Source organism: Lepidochelys kempii, chromosome 2, assembly GCF_965140285.1.
Source record: "Lepidochelys kempii isolate rLepKem1 chromosome 2, rLepKem1.hap1, whole genome shotgun sequence".
Taxonomy (NCBI): Eukaryota; Metazoa; Chordata; order Testudines; family Cheloniidae; genus Lepidochelys; species Lepidochelys kempii.
The window spans coordinates 85,413,757-85,429,061 of record NC_136381.1 but is presented as its reverse complement, the minus strand read 5'-3'; the positions used below and the strand labels follow the sequence as shown (position 1 = coordinate 85,429,061).

Genomic DNA, 15,305 nt, shown 5'->3' with positions numbered 1-15,305 from the left:
CATGTGTCCCCCTTTTTGGGGAATGGGAAGAAATTTCTCTCTCAGTGCCAGGTTGGGCTGGGTAGATAGGCGTTTTCGGGTTCCCCTTAGCTGCCGCATGAGTCAGTGGATAGATTAGGTTGTAAAAATATTTTATTGCAACTTGGCAGGTGACCTGTGCACATAAGCATTCAATAGGAGTCTGGTTCCCAGATAAATCAGAATTGGAAGTGGATTAGGAGAATGAAGACATCTCCTACAGAAACTGAAAAAGGGTGTTGGGGTTCCTAATGTCTGACATCAAGGAGACAACCCTGTCATTCCTACTCCCCTAACCCTCATACAAGGGGAGTGCAATGGGATTCCACAAACAGTCCTGGGACCAGGTTAATGAAGTAGGGGACTGGCAGCAGATTGAAATCCATTCCAACTGGTGGCTAAGGAAAGATGACCTGCAAGAAGGTGGGGGCTGTGTACGGGCAAGAAATGTAATAAATGATTAACTATTTGCATCCTACTTTTTAGAACATGACAACAGCACATGTACTTAATTGATAAGGGTCATAATTAAAATTCATCACATAACATTAGCACAATTGTTTAAGAATGTGTCGCTGAAGAAAAAGTGAGTTCTGATCATGCTGCGAAGCTGTACATGAAATCAAGGGGCCTGTATAGCAACAATATATCGTTTTTAAAATGCAGTCATTCAGTAGTGGTAGTGTAGACATCTCAGTCTAGAACAAGTTATTGGCAGCGGGAGAGGATGCAAGTAGGCACAATGGAAATATAAATATGTCCCCTCCTACTTGAATCATCAGCATCATGCTTGTCTTATCTTCTGTATTCCTGTTCTCCAAGTTACAATTTTCCAAACGCTCTCACCCTTGTAATAAAGGAAAATAAATAAGGGCTAATCAGCATGCACACACAAAAATCATGAAAGCTGTTTACATCAGCAGCACAATTCAGGGAAGAAAGAATTGGTTGCTGCCCAACTGCAATAGTCTTCCCCACCCATTCTGCTTACGCCTACACCAGCCAGACTCCCCTTCAGAGACTAAAGCCATTAGTTGTGAGAGTTAACATTTAGGTACCAGTATTTTTCACAATATTATAAAATTGAATATCCCTGCTCACTTAAGTGTGAAGAGACAGTACTTAATGCAAACGTTTTATAAACTGTAAACTCACTGTAACATCTTGAGTCTCACCCTGATATAAAGACTAGGTACATATGCTTTTAAAAATGAAGACATTTAGTAACAAGAAAATGTCACTTCACAAAACAGTTTGAGGTATTTTATTTATATAGCAATCTTTATTTCAAAAGGACATTTTTATTACAAAAATGTAAAAATCCAGCTAAACCAGAAACATTGAGACTTTTTTCCTGGGCCTTCAAATTCATTGATCTTTGTCCCCAGATTCTTTTCACTACAATATCATCCCCCCACATCCAGTCCGATTATACAGGTGCAAATATGCCAGAATGGCCTGGAATAGATAAATATAATGAGAAAGGCAAAAGCTTCAAAAAGGTAGATGCATGCAACAGGTTCTACCAGGAAAAAACCCTCAAAAATAAACACAAGTGAAAACTAGAGCTAGCTGCAGGTGTCTGATATTTTGTTCAATCATCCTTGTCTTTTGCTCCATGTTTAAGGATACGCGTGAATTCAATGTAATTGAAATTTCCCTTTTTGTCAATTGGTGCCTCTCTGTACAGCTCATCTACTTCTTCATCTGTAAATCTATCTCCCATTGTCGTCAGCAGCTCTCTCAGATAATCTTCTTGAATGAACCCTGGAATATAATGTGTACAGCGAATCAGGATAAACCAAAAAGAGTTTTCTTACTGGATCTTCAAAGAGAAAAAATTTGTAGTTTGGAGTTAAGTAATCACATCAGTATATAAATAAGCATCACACATATATTGCTTAAGAAAGACAGAATAAATATTTACAAGCCTATTTAAGCATTAACTCCAGGGAGAAGCAAGACACAAAAGCTGTCAATATAAGACTGCAGGAGGCCAAAGTTAAATACTGTGGCTGCATTTAATAACAGGGCTGGATTATTTTAATTGCCAAAGATAAAGTGTTTAGTTATGCAAGACAAGATTATATCCAAGTCTTATGCTTCAGAGTCACACTGAAGTGCTACAACAGGATTATGAGAGCCTCTACACCTTCCAGCTCCCTCCGATACTTAAGGTAATGGCCACCATAAGACTTGGATGAATAGCCTGATCTGGTACATTCTGCATGACAACCTCTCATAGCTTTTTCCACACAATAATCCCAGAACTTCAATGGCAAGAACTGACCTCAAATTGCATCAAAATAGTCTGTCTGGAAAGACATTAAGTTTATATTTTGGTTGAAACAAATAGATTTAAGACAGTCTTAAACAAACATTTCTACATGGAAGTTTTCACTGATTGTACTCACTTGTCTTAAACATTTTTTACTTAAAACTGCTGAGCATACAATCCAGCTCATATTGAATGGGAGCTGAATCTAGACTAACTTAAATGTCAAGGCTAAAGACGTGAAGAAATCTTAATATTTCAGATATATTTGTATGTTAGTATCAATTCAATGGCAAATTCTACTCAGAGGTTCCCAAACTTTGACACAGCATGGATTACAGCCTCCCACAATAGGATATGTGAGCCATTTCTCCCCCTCCTATTGGTGATAAACATTGCTATAGCAACAACTTTTTCTTACATAAAAAAATTAGGTATTTTATACATCTTTTTGTTTTCTTTTAAATACAGTTTAACAGGAGGAAATGAGGAGCCAGCAAGTGTTGGAAGTCAACTCTGCAGCTCACCAGCAAGTCTTTTGTGGGCAACTGGTGTTCCATTAACCAATTAAAAACTACTGTTCTAAGCTTTTAAATTTCCTATAATTTTAAGACAGCTCCCAGTCACCACATTTGTTTTTAAATGGCTCTTTTCAGTATTTTGGGTTCTGATAGATGGATTTTAAGCAACTGGATGGGTTTAACAGTCTTTACGCCCAATATTTTACCATTTCTGCCGCAGAGATAAAATTACATTAAGTGTTTTTGATACTTGCAAAATAAAATAAAAAAATTAAGTGATGATTATCAGAAAATTGTATACTGGGTATATTCACGGCTTGTCTACCAGCAAGGGTGTAAATTCTAGCGTGCATCAGTGTGTTGTGCACTAACTGGCTCATATGGACCTGCTGATGTGCACTAAAAGTTCCCTAGTCCACATTAATGTAGTCCAGCAGCACTATATTAAATGTGCATAAATGGACCTTTATTACACACCAGAGTTTGCATGGGACAGTTAATGCACAACAAAGGGGTGTGCATTGAGATTTATCTCTCTGCAGACATGCGCAAAGGCACCATGTAGACAAGTCCTTAGAAGCCCATAATAACCTCAAATGATCTAATTAAATTCATTATATATTTACAGTCATGGCTGAATAAAAGAAATCCTTTTATTAAAGATTCAAAAGCAGATAACCCAGCATTGATATTTCACCTACTTACCTGTTGCTTCTTCATCAAAGCAAGCAAAAGCATTTCTGATTACATCTTCTGGATCTGTGCCATTTAGTTTTTCTCCAAACATTGTAAGGAACATAGTGAAGTTTATGGGGCCTGGAGCTTCATTCATCATAGCATCTAGGTATTCATCAGTTGGATTCTTTCCTATAATTAAAGTATTCATATTTTTGATAGTCATTATAATATGTTTATTCATCCACCAAATTATATCTGCTAATTTTAAACAGACTAAAACCTTTCATAAAGCAGCTCAAAAATGTATAAAAAGTTAACAGCCATGCTCTTGTGATGATTGCAACAGGCACATAGCCATTTTATAATGCTCAGTTAATACAATGATGGGGGGATAAATAGACATCTGGAGAAATAAACATTACCAAGGGAAGCGAGCATATCATGCAAGTCTTCTTTGTCGATGAAGCCATCTCTGTTCTGATCAATCATGTTGAAGGCCTCTTTGAATTCTTGAATCTGTGACTGATCGAACATTGCAAATACATTGGAGGTTGCACGCTGAGGGCGCTTCTTAGTGGTCTTTGTCTTTGCTCTTTTACTAGACATGATGGCTGTTGGATTCTAGGGGAGAAAAACAGTGACTAAAGTATAGGAAATTAAATTTAAAACAGATGTCTAAGAATTAGAGTTGTATAATAAACTATATCACAGTTCCTTGAAAAAAAGTTTGAATTCTGGATAATGTGCAAAAGGTACATCGATCCACAAATTTACCATCCACCTTTTGTTGTATTTTCTTTTATTAGAAGCTTAACTGTGATTATGTCTACTGGCCCTTTGGGGTTCAGAGGAAAACTCTCCTGGGCTGACAGCAGTCTGCATCAAGCTGGTCCTTGAAAAGATGCCCCCCAATACCCATGTCTCTGTACTTCAGCATATATTTGCCTTGCTAAGCTGGCAGTTAGAATTATAGCCTTGTCTGAGTGGGGCCAAGGAGCTCACAAGCTTAGATACCTGGAAAAGGTGATTCTCTTTTACTTTGAAGTTATTTACTTTGTTATATTAGTTGAAGAACGTAAAGACTCAGTCAGTCTGAGACCAGAGATAGAGTGACTCTTAAGTTTTTGTTTGGTTTAGGCAGTTGAGAACAAAAACACAGCATCCCAGGAAAGTTGTGTGTGTGTTAAAGTCCTTTCAGCATCATCAGCTACAGGGTCTGGTGTATGTTGTGGGGGGTGGGGTGAAGGGGAGGGGGAGGAGGAGGAGTCTGGGCTTAGTTGCAAAACAAACAATGACAGGTTTCAGAGTAACAGCCCTGTTAGTCTGTATTCGCAAAAAGAAAAGGAGTACTTGTGGCACCTTAGAGACTAACCAATTTATTTGAGCATGAGCTTTCGTGAGCTACAGCTCACTTCATCGGATGCATACCGTGGAAACTGCAGCAGACTTTATATACACACAGAGAATATGAAACAATACCTCCTCCCACCCCACTGTCCTGCTGGTAATAGCTTATCTAAAGTGATCATCAAGTTGGGCCATTTCCAACACAAATCCAGGTTTTTTCACCCTCCACCCCCCCCCCCCACAAATTCACTCTCCTGCTGGTGATAGCCCATCCAAAGTGACGACTCTCTACACAATGTGCATGATAATCAAGTTGGGCCATTTCCTGCACAAATCTGTTAGGTAACCAAGAAGTCTGAACTAATATAGCATATCAATAGGTGCATTTTAATCTATGAAATTACTCCATTGAAGGGATACAATCTAGTGCATATTGAAAAGCAAGGTAGTTTCAGATACTACACAAGTCTGTGGATTTACAATATGCTTTAAAAAAAGTCAACCATATTGCAAGTGTGAAATGGGAAACTGATAAAATTGGGGAAACAGTGAAATTGACTACACAAAGTATTTTCAAATGTGCAAGTAAACAAAGAATAACCTCAGATGTTACAACTAACACTTAGTAAGTAAGATAATTCAGACAGAAGTGAAGCTTTAAAGTTTATGGTATCCATTCAGTTGTGATTTAAATATTTACCTTTTAAGCCAGTTTAACACCACCACTGGAACTGATCCACTAGATTGAAATTTAAATACTAAGGTCTCAGTTCTACAACTGGATCTGCATGGGTGGACTTTTGTGCCCATAGGGTATCCTGTTGATTTCAGGCCTGCCCATGCAGCTCTGTCCTCAGAATCAGGGCCTTACTGATTAGTTAAAATGTAAGAATTGTGGGTAAAGAAGATTACATATTTAAAGAAACATCTGTCAAATTAAAAAAAAGTTACACTTAGTTGTAACACCTATTATAACAGAGTAACTACCGTTTTCCAGATTATTTACTTTGGGCATTGCATAGCTAGCTCTCTGTATAGTCAATTTCCCTGTTTGCCCCTATGTAGTTAGTTTCATCCGTCACACAGCAATAGGGTAAAGAAACATTTTGGCAATGAACAAAATGATTGTAAAGCCACCAAAATTAGCAGATAAACTCAAGAGTAGGTGTATCCTAAAGCTATTTTTAACTCAGCTCATTTAAAAAAATAATTTCAAGATGACAGTATCTCATTAACCTATATTACTGTCCATATCAACCCAGATTTGGATTTAATAATCTTATCTCTCACAAAAACTTAAGATATCTTAAAAGTGAACTACAAGGTGCTAACTTAGTGTGCCACAATTCTGCATCATACCCAGACTGGGTTTTGATACATGCCATAAATTTATTTGCTCCTTGATTATGAGCTTTAGGCTAAACACCTGCAATTTAAGAGTCCAAGAAGCTATTACCACCAGCCTATGTTTACATTCAAAACATCCCAGTTTGGCTAATTTACAATATCAAAGGCTGATCTTTAAAACAAGCTACCTCTAAAAGTTAATTGCACCTCTGAAAAGAGGTGATCAATGAGTCACAGAAAATAGTCTCTCAGTGACTCCTTAAACAGATTGCTTATAAAGTGATCTGGGAGATGTCAGTCTATCCAAAATAAAAAAAAAGCAATTAAAGGAAGGGTGCAATTTTAGTTCATTTTAAAAGTGAACTGAAGTTAACTAAATACAGTAAATAACTGCAATAGGTGAGCAATCAACATTAAAGTACGCAATTAAGAATCCAGTTAAATCTAAAAGATCACATCTCTTTGTCAATTAAAAAGTATTTTACCTTGCTTTATGTCCAAGAGAGCGAGTGCTTTACCAAGCCTCCAGATGATAAAAAGAGGCCACTGCATAGGTTATAGTCTTCCCAGTATATCTACAAATAGCATTACTGATTTCACCCACTGATTAATTCTCCACTTTTAAAACTTACGTTCCACATACAACATTCTTCTGACATATGAAAAACAAACTGCTATGCTCTGAACTAAAAATAACCAACAAAGCTCAACTGCAAGTCACCCAGCAATGCTCTTCATTACACTTTCACAAAACAGGTTTCAGACTAACAGCCGTGTTAGTCTGTATTTGCAAAAAGAACAGGAGTACTTGTGGCACCTTAGAGACTAACCAATTTATTTGAGCATAAGCTTTCGTGAGCTACAGCTCACTTCATCGGATGCATACTGTGGAAAGTGTAGAAGATCTTTTTATATACACACAAAGCATGAAAAAATACCTCCTCCCACCCCACTCTCCTGCTGATAATAGCTTATCTAAAGTGATCACTCTCCTTACAATGTGTATGTTAATCAAGTTGGGCCATTTCCAGCACAAATCCAGGTTTTCTCACCCCCCCCCCCACAAAACAAATCTCCCTAAAACAAGTGTTCAGAGTACAATGAAAACAAAATTTCAGATTTAAAGTCAGGAAATCCATTTTATTTCTGAAGTAACACAGCTCAGCATAAACCATTAAGCTAATAAGCTAACAATCGGCTTTTGAGACACAAGACTTAAAATCTTAAATTGGACACACTTCAGGTAGCAAGCCAACAACAACTCATCCTTATAATCTGAACCCCTACACAGATTCACAGCTACCCAGAACAGGGTAATGCCCTCAACGCTTGTTATAATGACAATCCCCTTAATTATCTGAAGTTCTTCATTGTGCTCTGATAATTGAGACTATACTGTAAGGTAAAGGGCCATCCAAATCAAACATACAGAAGAAGTGACTCCTTGCCAATCTCTCTCCTACAATTCTATTCTTTTGTGCATGTAGAAAAAACAGACTACTGCAGAGATTAGAGGTAAATCCATGGAGAAAAAACACAAACCACAAATACAGTTCAATTTGGAAAAAAATTTACTTCACAATCTTCTATATCTTAATGGGTGGAGGGACGGGAGTAGATTCAATGACAGTAAGGAACCAGGAAATTTGCTACAGGAGATTTAGAGGTGATAGTGGACAGTACATTCAATATGAATTTGCAGTCACATATGGCAGTGGTTTTCAAACTTCTTTTCCCCACAGACCACTTGAAAATTGCTGAGGGTCTTGGCAGACCACTTAATGATCTTTCCAAATGTTAACAAGGAGTCTGGTGGCACCTTAAAGACTAACAGATTTGTGGGCATAAGCTTCTGTGGGTAAAACACCACTTCTTCAGATGTATTACCAATTTGGTAATTTTCACTCCATGCATCTGAAGAAGTGGTGTTTTACACACGGAAGCTTATGCCCACATAAAACTAGTCTTTAAGTTAGTCTTTAAGGTGCCACCAGAATCCTTGTTGTTTTTGTGGATACAGCTTTCATCCAGACCACATCACACGATCCATTGTCTACAGCCAAGCTCTAAGATACAACCGCATTTGCTCCAATCCCTCAGACAGGGACAAACACCTACAAGATCTCTATCAAGCATTCTTACAACTACAATACCCACCTGCTGAAGTGAAAAAATAGATTGACAGAGCCAGAAGAGTACCCAGAAGTCACCTGCTACAGGACAGGCCAAACAAAGAAAATAACAGAACGCCACTAGCCATCACCTTCAGCCCCCAACTAAAACCTCTCCAGCGCATCATCAAAGATTTACAACCTATCCTGAAAAATGATCCCTCACGCTCTCAGATCTTGGGAGACAGGCCAGTCCTCGCTGAGAGACAGCCCCCCAACCTGAAGCAAATACTCACCAGCAACCACATATCACACAATAAAAACACTAATTCAGGAACCTATCCTTGCAACAAAGCCCGATGCCAACTCTGTCCAGATATTTATTCAAGTGACACCATCATAGGACCCTGTCACGGTTCCTCCCCCACTCTGAACTCTAGGGTACAGATGTGGGGACCTGCATGAAAAACCTCCTAAGCTTATCTTTACCAGCTTAGGTCAAAACTTCCCCAAGGTACAAAATATTACCCCCGTTATCCTTGGACTGGCCGCTACCACCACCAAACTAATACTGGTTACTGGGGAAGAGCTGTTTGGACGCGTCCTTCCCCCCAAAATACTTCCCAAAACCTTGCACCCCACTTCCTGGACAAGGTTTGGTAAAAAGCCTCACCAATTTGCCTACGTGACTACAGACCCAGACCCTTGGATCTTAAGAACAATGAACAATCCTCCCAACACTTGCACTCCCCCTTTCCTGGGAAATGTTGGATAAAAAGCCTCACCAATTTGCATAGGTGACCACAGACCCAAACCCTTGGATCTGAAAACAATGAAAAAGCATTCAGTGTTTTACAAGAAGACTTTTAATAAAAAATAGAAGTAAATAGAAATAAAGAAATCCCCCCTGTAAAATCAGGATGGTAGATATCTTACAGGGTAATTAGATTCAAAAACATAGAGAACCCCTCTAGGCAAAACCTTAAGTTACAAAAAAGATACACAGACAGAAATAGTTATTCTATTCAGCACAATTCTTTTCTCAGCCATTTAAAGAAATCATAATCTAACACATACCTAGCTAGATTACTTACTAAAAGTTCTAAGACTCCATTCCTGTTCTGTCCCCGGCCAAGACTGACTACAGACAGACCCAGACCCTTTGTTTCTCTCCCTCCTCCCAGCTTTTGAAAGTATCTTGTCTCCTCATTGGTCATTTTGGTCAGGTGCCAGCGAGGTTACCTTTAGCTTCTTAACCCTTTACAGGTGAGAGGAGCTTTCCCCTGGCCAGGAGGGATTTCAAAGGGGTTTACCCTTCCCTTTATATTTATGACAGACCCAATCACATTAGCCATGCCATCAGGCTCGTTCACCTGCACATCTACCAATGTGATATATGCCATCATGTACTAGCAATGCCCCTTTGCCATGTACATTGGCCAAACCGGACAGTCTCTCCGCAAAAATCTAAATGGACACAAATCTGACATCAGGAATCATAACATTCAAAAACCGGTAGGAGAACACTTCAACCTTTCTGGCCACTCAGGAAAAGATTTAAGGGTGGCAATTTTGCAACAGAAAAGCTTCAAAAACAGACTCCAACAAGAAACTGCTGAGCTTGAATTAATATGCAAACTAGGTACCATTAACCTGGGTTTGAATAGAGACTGGGAGTGGCTGGGTCATTACACATATTGAATCTATTTCCCTAAGTTAAGTATCCTCAGACCTTCTTGTCAACTGTCTAAATGGGCCATCTTGATCATCACTACAAAAGTTATTTTCTCCTGCTGATAATAGCTCATCTTAACTAATTAGCCTCTTACAGTTTGTATGGAAACTTCCACCTTCTCTGTATGTATATATTTTATATATCTTACTATATGTTGCATTCTATGCATCCGATGAAGTGAGCTGTAGCCCGCGAAAGCTTATGGTCTAATAAATTCGTTAGTCTCTAAGGTGCCACAAATCCTCCTTTTCTTTTTGTAGATAGTTTAGGACATGGGTGGGCAAACTTTTTGACCTGAGGGCCACACTGAGGTTCCGAAACTGGACAAAGGGCTGGCTGTGCCTCCCCAAACAGCCTGGTCCCCACCCCCTATCCACCCCCTCCCACTTCCCACCCCCGACTGCCCCCCCTCAGAACCCCTGACCCATCCAACCCCACTCCTCCTTGTCCCCTGACCGCCCCTTCCTGGGACTCCCTGCCCCTAACTGGCCCCACAGGACCCCACCCCCATCCACACCCCTACCCCCTGACAGGCCCCCTGGGGCTCCCACGCCTATCCAACCCCCCATTCCCCATCCCCTGACTACACCTCCTGCCAGAACCTCCACCCCATCCAACCGCCCCCCTGCTCCCTGACTACCCCCAAGGATCCCCTGCCCCTTATCACACTGGCGGTACGACGAGCTGAGGCTGCAGGGGAGTGGGGACAGTAGGGTAGGGGCCATGGGCTAGCCTTCCCAGCCAGGAGCTCAAGGGCCGGGCAGGACGGTCCTGCGGGCTGGATGTGGCCCCCAGGGCATAGTTTGCCCACCCCTGGTTTAGGAGACTGGGAATAAGTTTTTCATTTCTATAGAACTGGTAGGAATCAAGGAGTAACCAAAAGTTACTGCCTTCTGTTTGCATGCTATATTTTAATATGCTCATCACCGTAGTATTTGGGAACGCTACTAAATTAAGATATTATCCTCTCCCATTACTTTCTCAGTGATCAACTTTCAAAACGGCCCTGTTGTAGTGGCCTTGTTCACTGAACTCTTACTCATGTGGGTATTCGCATTGAGATCAGTTTGTTTTATTTCAGGTTTCAGAGTAACAGCCGTGTTAGTCTGTATTCGCAAAAAGAAAAGGAGTACTTGTGGCACCTTAGAGACTAACCAATTTATTTGAGCATAAGCTTTCGTGAGCTACAGCTCACTTCATCGGATGCTTGTCACATTTATTTTGTGCAGCCTCCAGTATGTTTAAGAATGGCTCATTAAAAATGTGAAGTCAATGGGAACAGGATCTGACTCAATTTCCTAGGTCAACATAGAGGGTCACAGATTGATTATCTGACCATATATTGGTCTAAAAATTAAGACACCAGTTTAAATATTTTAGAGCAGAAGAATGGTCTGGCAGTAAGGGCACTAGGTTTAGAGCTTGGAAGACCAGGTTCAATTCCCTGTTCCACCATGGACTTCCTGTGTGACCCTGAGCAAGTGATTTAGCCTTTCTGTGCCTCAGTTCCCCGTTTTACAAATAGTAATAGATAACAGTAATTTTCTGCCTCACAGCAGTGTTGTGAGGATAAATACGTTAAAGATTGTGAAGCACGCAGACAGTACAGTGATGGGGGCCATATAAGTGCCTTAGCTCAAGATAATAGCTGGACACTTTGTGTGTTGACTATTCAGAAACATATCACACCTCTTCTAAACTTATTTAGCTCTTCTGATTGTTTGACAATGTGGCTGTCCACATGCTAGAAAGTAGAAGTCACAATTAAAATCTCATTATACTGGAGCTTTTCCTTTAGATGAATTGTGATCAAGGATGCACTGCTAAAATATGACCTACAGAACAATCAACTAATACATGTGCTCTTAATCTGAGCACACATCCTGCATTTTCACCATTAGCTATTTTGTCAGCTACTCTGGCAATCTTTATACATTTTCCATTGATGAAAAACACAGTATTTCAACCTTGCAATATCATAGGAGAATCATCATCCCAGGCATAAAGTCTACGCACTCACTGAGTGCCATGATAACTGAAATGAGAAAAACTACTTCACTCAGCTTCCAAAAAGAGAAAACAAGAATCACCCCAAGCAAGATTTGCAAGGCTGATGTATTAAGGCAACTTATGTAGTAAGGTTTAGGTGTCTGCATCTCTTTCCACCCAAGTTATTTCCTGAGTTTCCAAACTGTCTAAATTTCTTATATTGAGAAGTCCAAAGGTAGCTGGGGTCATGTCACACGATACCAGGGACAGGGTAAAATCTATCCTGTTTACAGAGGATGCGGAGCACAAGTTGATAATTTCTCAGCCACCAAACAGTGCGAGCGATTGCAGAGCTCAGCATTACACCAGCTGGTGGCTCCCTGCCATGGGTTTCTGCAGCCGTTTCCTACCAGTCCCTTTCCCTGGGCGCTACCCAGCTCGGACCCGTCTCTTGCCAGACTCCTTACAGCTATGGAGCTGCCCACGGTTCCGCTTCCTCCCAGCGCACTGGCCACCTTGGCCAAAGGCCATGACCCTGAGCTGCACCGAGAGCCCCCAGGCACAGTCCCAGGGCAAGGTGCTACTGTAAAGGCTGTAGTGCAGGGGTGTCAAACACGCAGCCCACAGGGCTATTTTCTGCAGCCTGCCAGCTCCCCTGCGGCACCCCTGCCCCCCCCAGCATTTACCTGGGGGGGGGGGGCAGGGGCAGACTCTCTGTCTGCCTGCCCCTGCGCCGCTCCAGGAAGCGGCCAGGACCTGGGGGGTGCGGGCCAGAGGAGTCTGTGTTGCCCTGGCCGCTCCTCCAGGTACCTCCCCCTAAGCTCCCATTGGCTACAGCTCCCTGTTCCCGGCAATGGGAGCTTTGGGGGAGGTACCTGGAGGAGCGGCCAGGGCAACACAGACTCCTCTGGCCCGCACCCCCCAGGTCCTGGCCGCTTCCTGGAGCGGCGCAGGGGCAGGCAGGCAGCCTGCCCTGCCCCTGGTGTGCGCCGGGCCGGACCCGCTCCCCGAACACCTCCTGCACCCCAACCCCCTGCCAAACCCCAAACCCCTACCCTGTGCCCCCTACTGCACCCCACACACCTCCTACATCCCAACTCCCTGCCCTGAGCCACCTGCCACACCCTGACCCAAACCCCAACATACCATGCACCCCCTAGGGGCAGGGAGGGGGGCAGAGCTGGGGTGGGGATTTCGGGGAAGGGGTGGGAAAAGGCAGGGTAGGGCCTCACAGAAGGGGTGGAGTGGGGGCCAGGGCAGCAGGGGGTGGTGGTGGTCAGTGGTGCAGCCCTTGGGCTAATGGACCAGTCCTCACGTGGCCCTTGTGCTCGTTTGAGGCCCCTGCTCTAATGAAACCGGCCCCAGCCTCAGAACCGCCTGACACACATCGCCCGGGCCCATCAGCGGGGCGGCCCTTCCCATCCACGCCCACCGGGCGGGGCAGCCCCGGCAGCCTCCTCCCCGCGCAGGAGGGGCAGCTCAGCCCGGCTGCGACCCACCCACCAACCGCCACTCCACATAGGGGCAGCAACTCTGTCCCCCACCCTTCCTCCCCCCAGCCTGGGGCAGCGGGACCCAGCCCTGCCCCTCACTAACAGCCCCCTGCCAGCCAATGCCCACAGGGGCGGCCGGGACGGGCCGGCCTCCCGCCCAGCGCGAGCACTTGGACACTAGACCCGGGCGACCCCGAACCCAGCCCCTCCCCCCGGCCCGCGCCACGCGGCCTCACCTGGCGGCGGCTGTAGCAGAGCCTCAGATCGGAACGGGACTGGGAGAAAGCGGCGGCTGCTCCAGCTGCCTTGGTACTTCCGGAGGGCGCGATCTAGACCGAACCACCGCCCGGCCAGCAAGGGGGGGGGAAGAAGGGACCCGGGCTACACCATCGGCGGGGAGAACGCGCCAGTCAGGCCCCGGGCGCCACCGCAGCGCAGATACCGGGGAGGAAAGTGCGGCTGCTCCGCAGTGAGCCTGCTGCTCCCGACGCCCGCCCGAGAGAGTTGGTTCGGACTACACCCCCCCGCCCTCGAGATGTGATGGTGCAGTCCGGTGCGCTCACCGCATTCCACCGTGCGGGGCGGGGCAGGGGAGAGGGAGATGGTGATGCCCTTGTAAGGGAATCGCAGGGCGTTTCCTGTTTGCCGCTGTTACGACACGCGCTTCGTACGAGTCCCGGCTGAGGCGGAAGCGTCCGCACTCCGAGCTGCAGGCTCCCAAGCCGCCGCGTATGACCGCCCCGCCGGCTCGAGAAACAGGCAACGGCCTGGGGCGCTTGCGCGATATGCGGCCCACCAGGGAGGGGGCCCCTCGCCCAATTCTCATGGCCGCGCAGTTCCCGAACCCGGACTGCCATGTCTAAGGGGCCCGAGTCCCAACTGGCTCGGAAACGCAGGGTCCCCGGATCCTGGCTACCAGGGACCCCCCACAGCTGTCACCCAGCCACAGACTGTCCCCGGATCGTGGCTACCAGGGACCCCCCACAGCTGTCACCCAGCCACAGACTGTCCCCGGAACCTTGCTACCAGGGACCCCCCACAGCTGTCACCCAACCACAGAGTGTCCCCGGATCCTTGCTACCAGGGACCCCCCACACCTGTCACCCAACCACAGAGTGTCCCAGAATCCCAGGTGCTAGGAACTCCACCAGCTGTCACCCAACTGCAGAGTGTTCCAGGAGCCCAACTTCCTGAGACCCTCCAACTGCACCGATCCCTATCTGCCATTGGTAACTGGCTGAGGATCACAACTGTCATGCACAGCTCAGTATTTTCTTGGAGTCTCGCTCATAGTTTCATTAATTTGTTTCACTCATGCTGCTTCTCCCCCTCATTCTGGGGTTCTTTCTGCGAATGTGTCCCCAAGGCATTCTTAAAGGCATATACACTGTTAGGAAATTAATTTCAAAGTGTGCGTCCATGGAATTTAACATTTTCATGCACCAAGTATTCGTGCCAGAAGTGCCTGGAGCAGACCCAACACCACATGACTTGCCCGATCACTCAAAGTAATCAATAGTGATCGAGTGTCAATTCATAGAGTGAAAACCATTTCACCAAGTTGAAATTTTTCATTTCTGATTACTTATGTTACAGTAGTGCCTGGATGTGGTAGTCCATCTTGGGGCCCCACTGGATTAGGCATTGTTCATGCACGCAGTAATGGGCTTGTCTACCTGGGAAGTTATAGGAGTATGCAGACAGTAAGGTGTGAATTTAAACCAATAGTTATGCTAGTGTAGCTCCCTGTGTGGACATGTTTATTCTGGAATGAGTGCCTTTTACTGATTT

The 15,305-nt window shown here is 44.3% G+C and overlaps 1 protein-coding gene across 1 annotated transcript; it reads right to left on the bottom strand.

Moving 5' to 3' along the window:
* Nucleotides 1–1,267: 1,267 nt before the first annotated feature.
* MYL12B (myosin light chain 12B) lies at nucleotides 1,268–13,961 on the bottom strand. The gene is made up of 4 exons (XM_073331493.2): nucleotides 13,751–13,961; nucleotides 3,915–4,113; nucleotides 3,520–3,681; nucleotides 1,268–1,785 (listed from the first exon to the last, which is right to left on the bottom strand). The coding sequence occupies exons 2-4, from the start codon at nucleotides 4,096–4,098 to the stop codon at nucleotides 1,613–1,615; spliced, it is 519 nt and encodes a 172-aa protein (XP_073187594.1). The 5' UTR covers nucleotides 4,099–4,113; nucleotides 13,751–13,961; the 3' UTR covers nucleotides 1,268–1,612.
* Nucleotides 13,962–15,305: the final 1,344 nt, after the last annotated feature.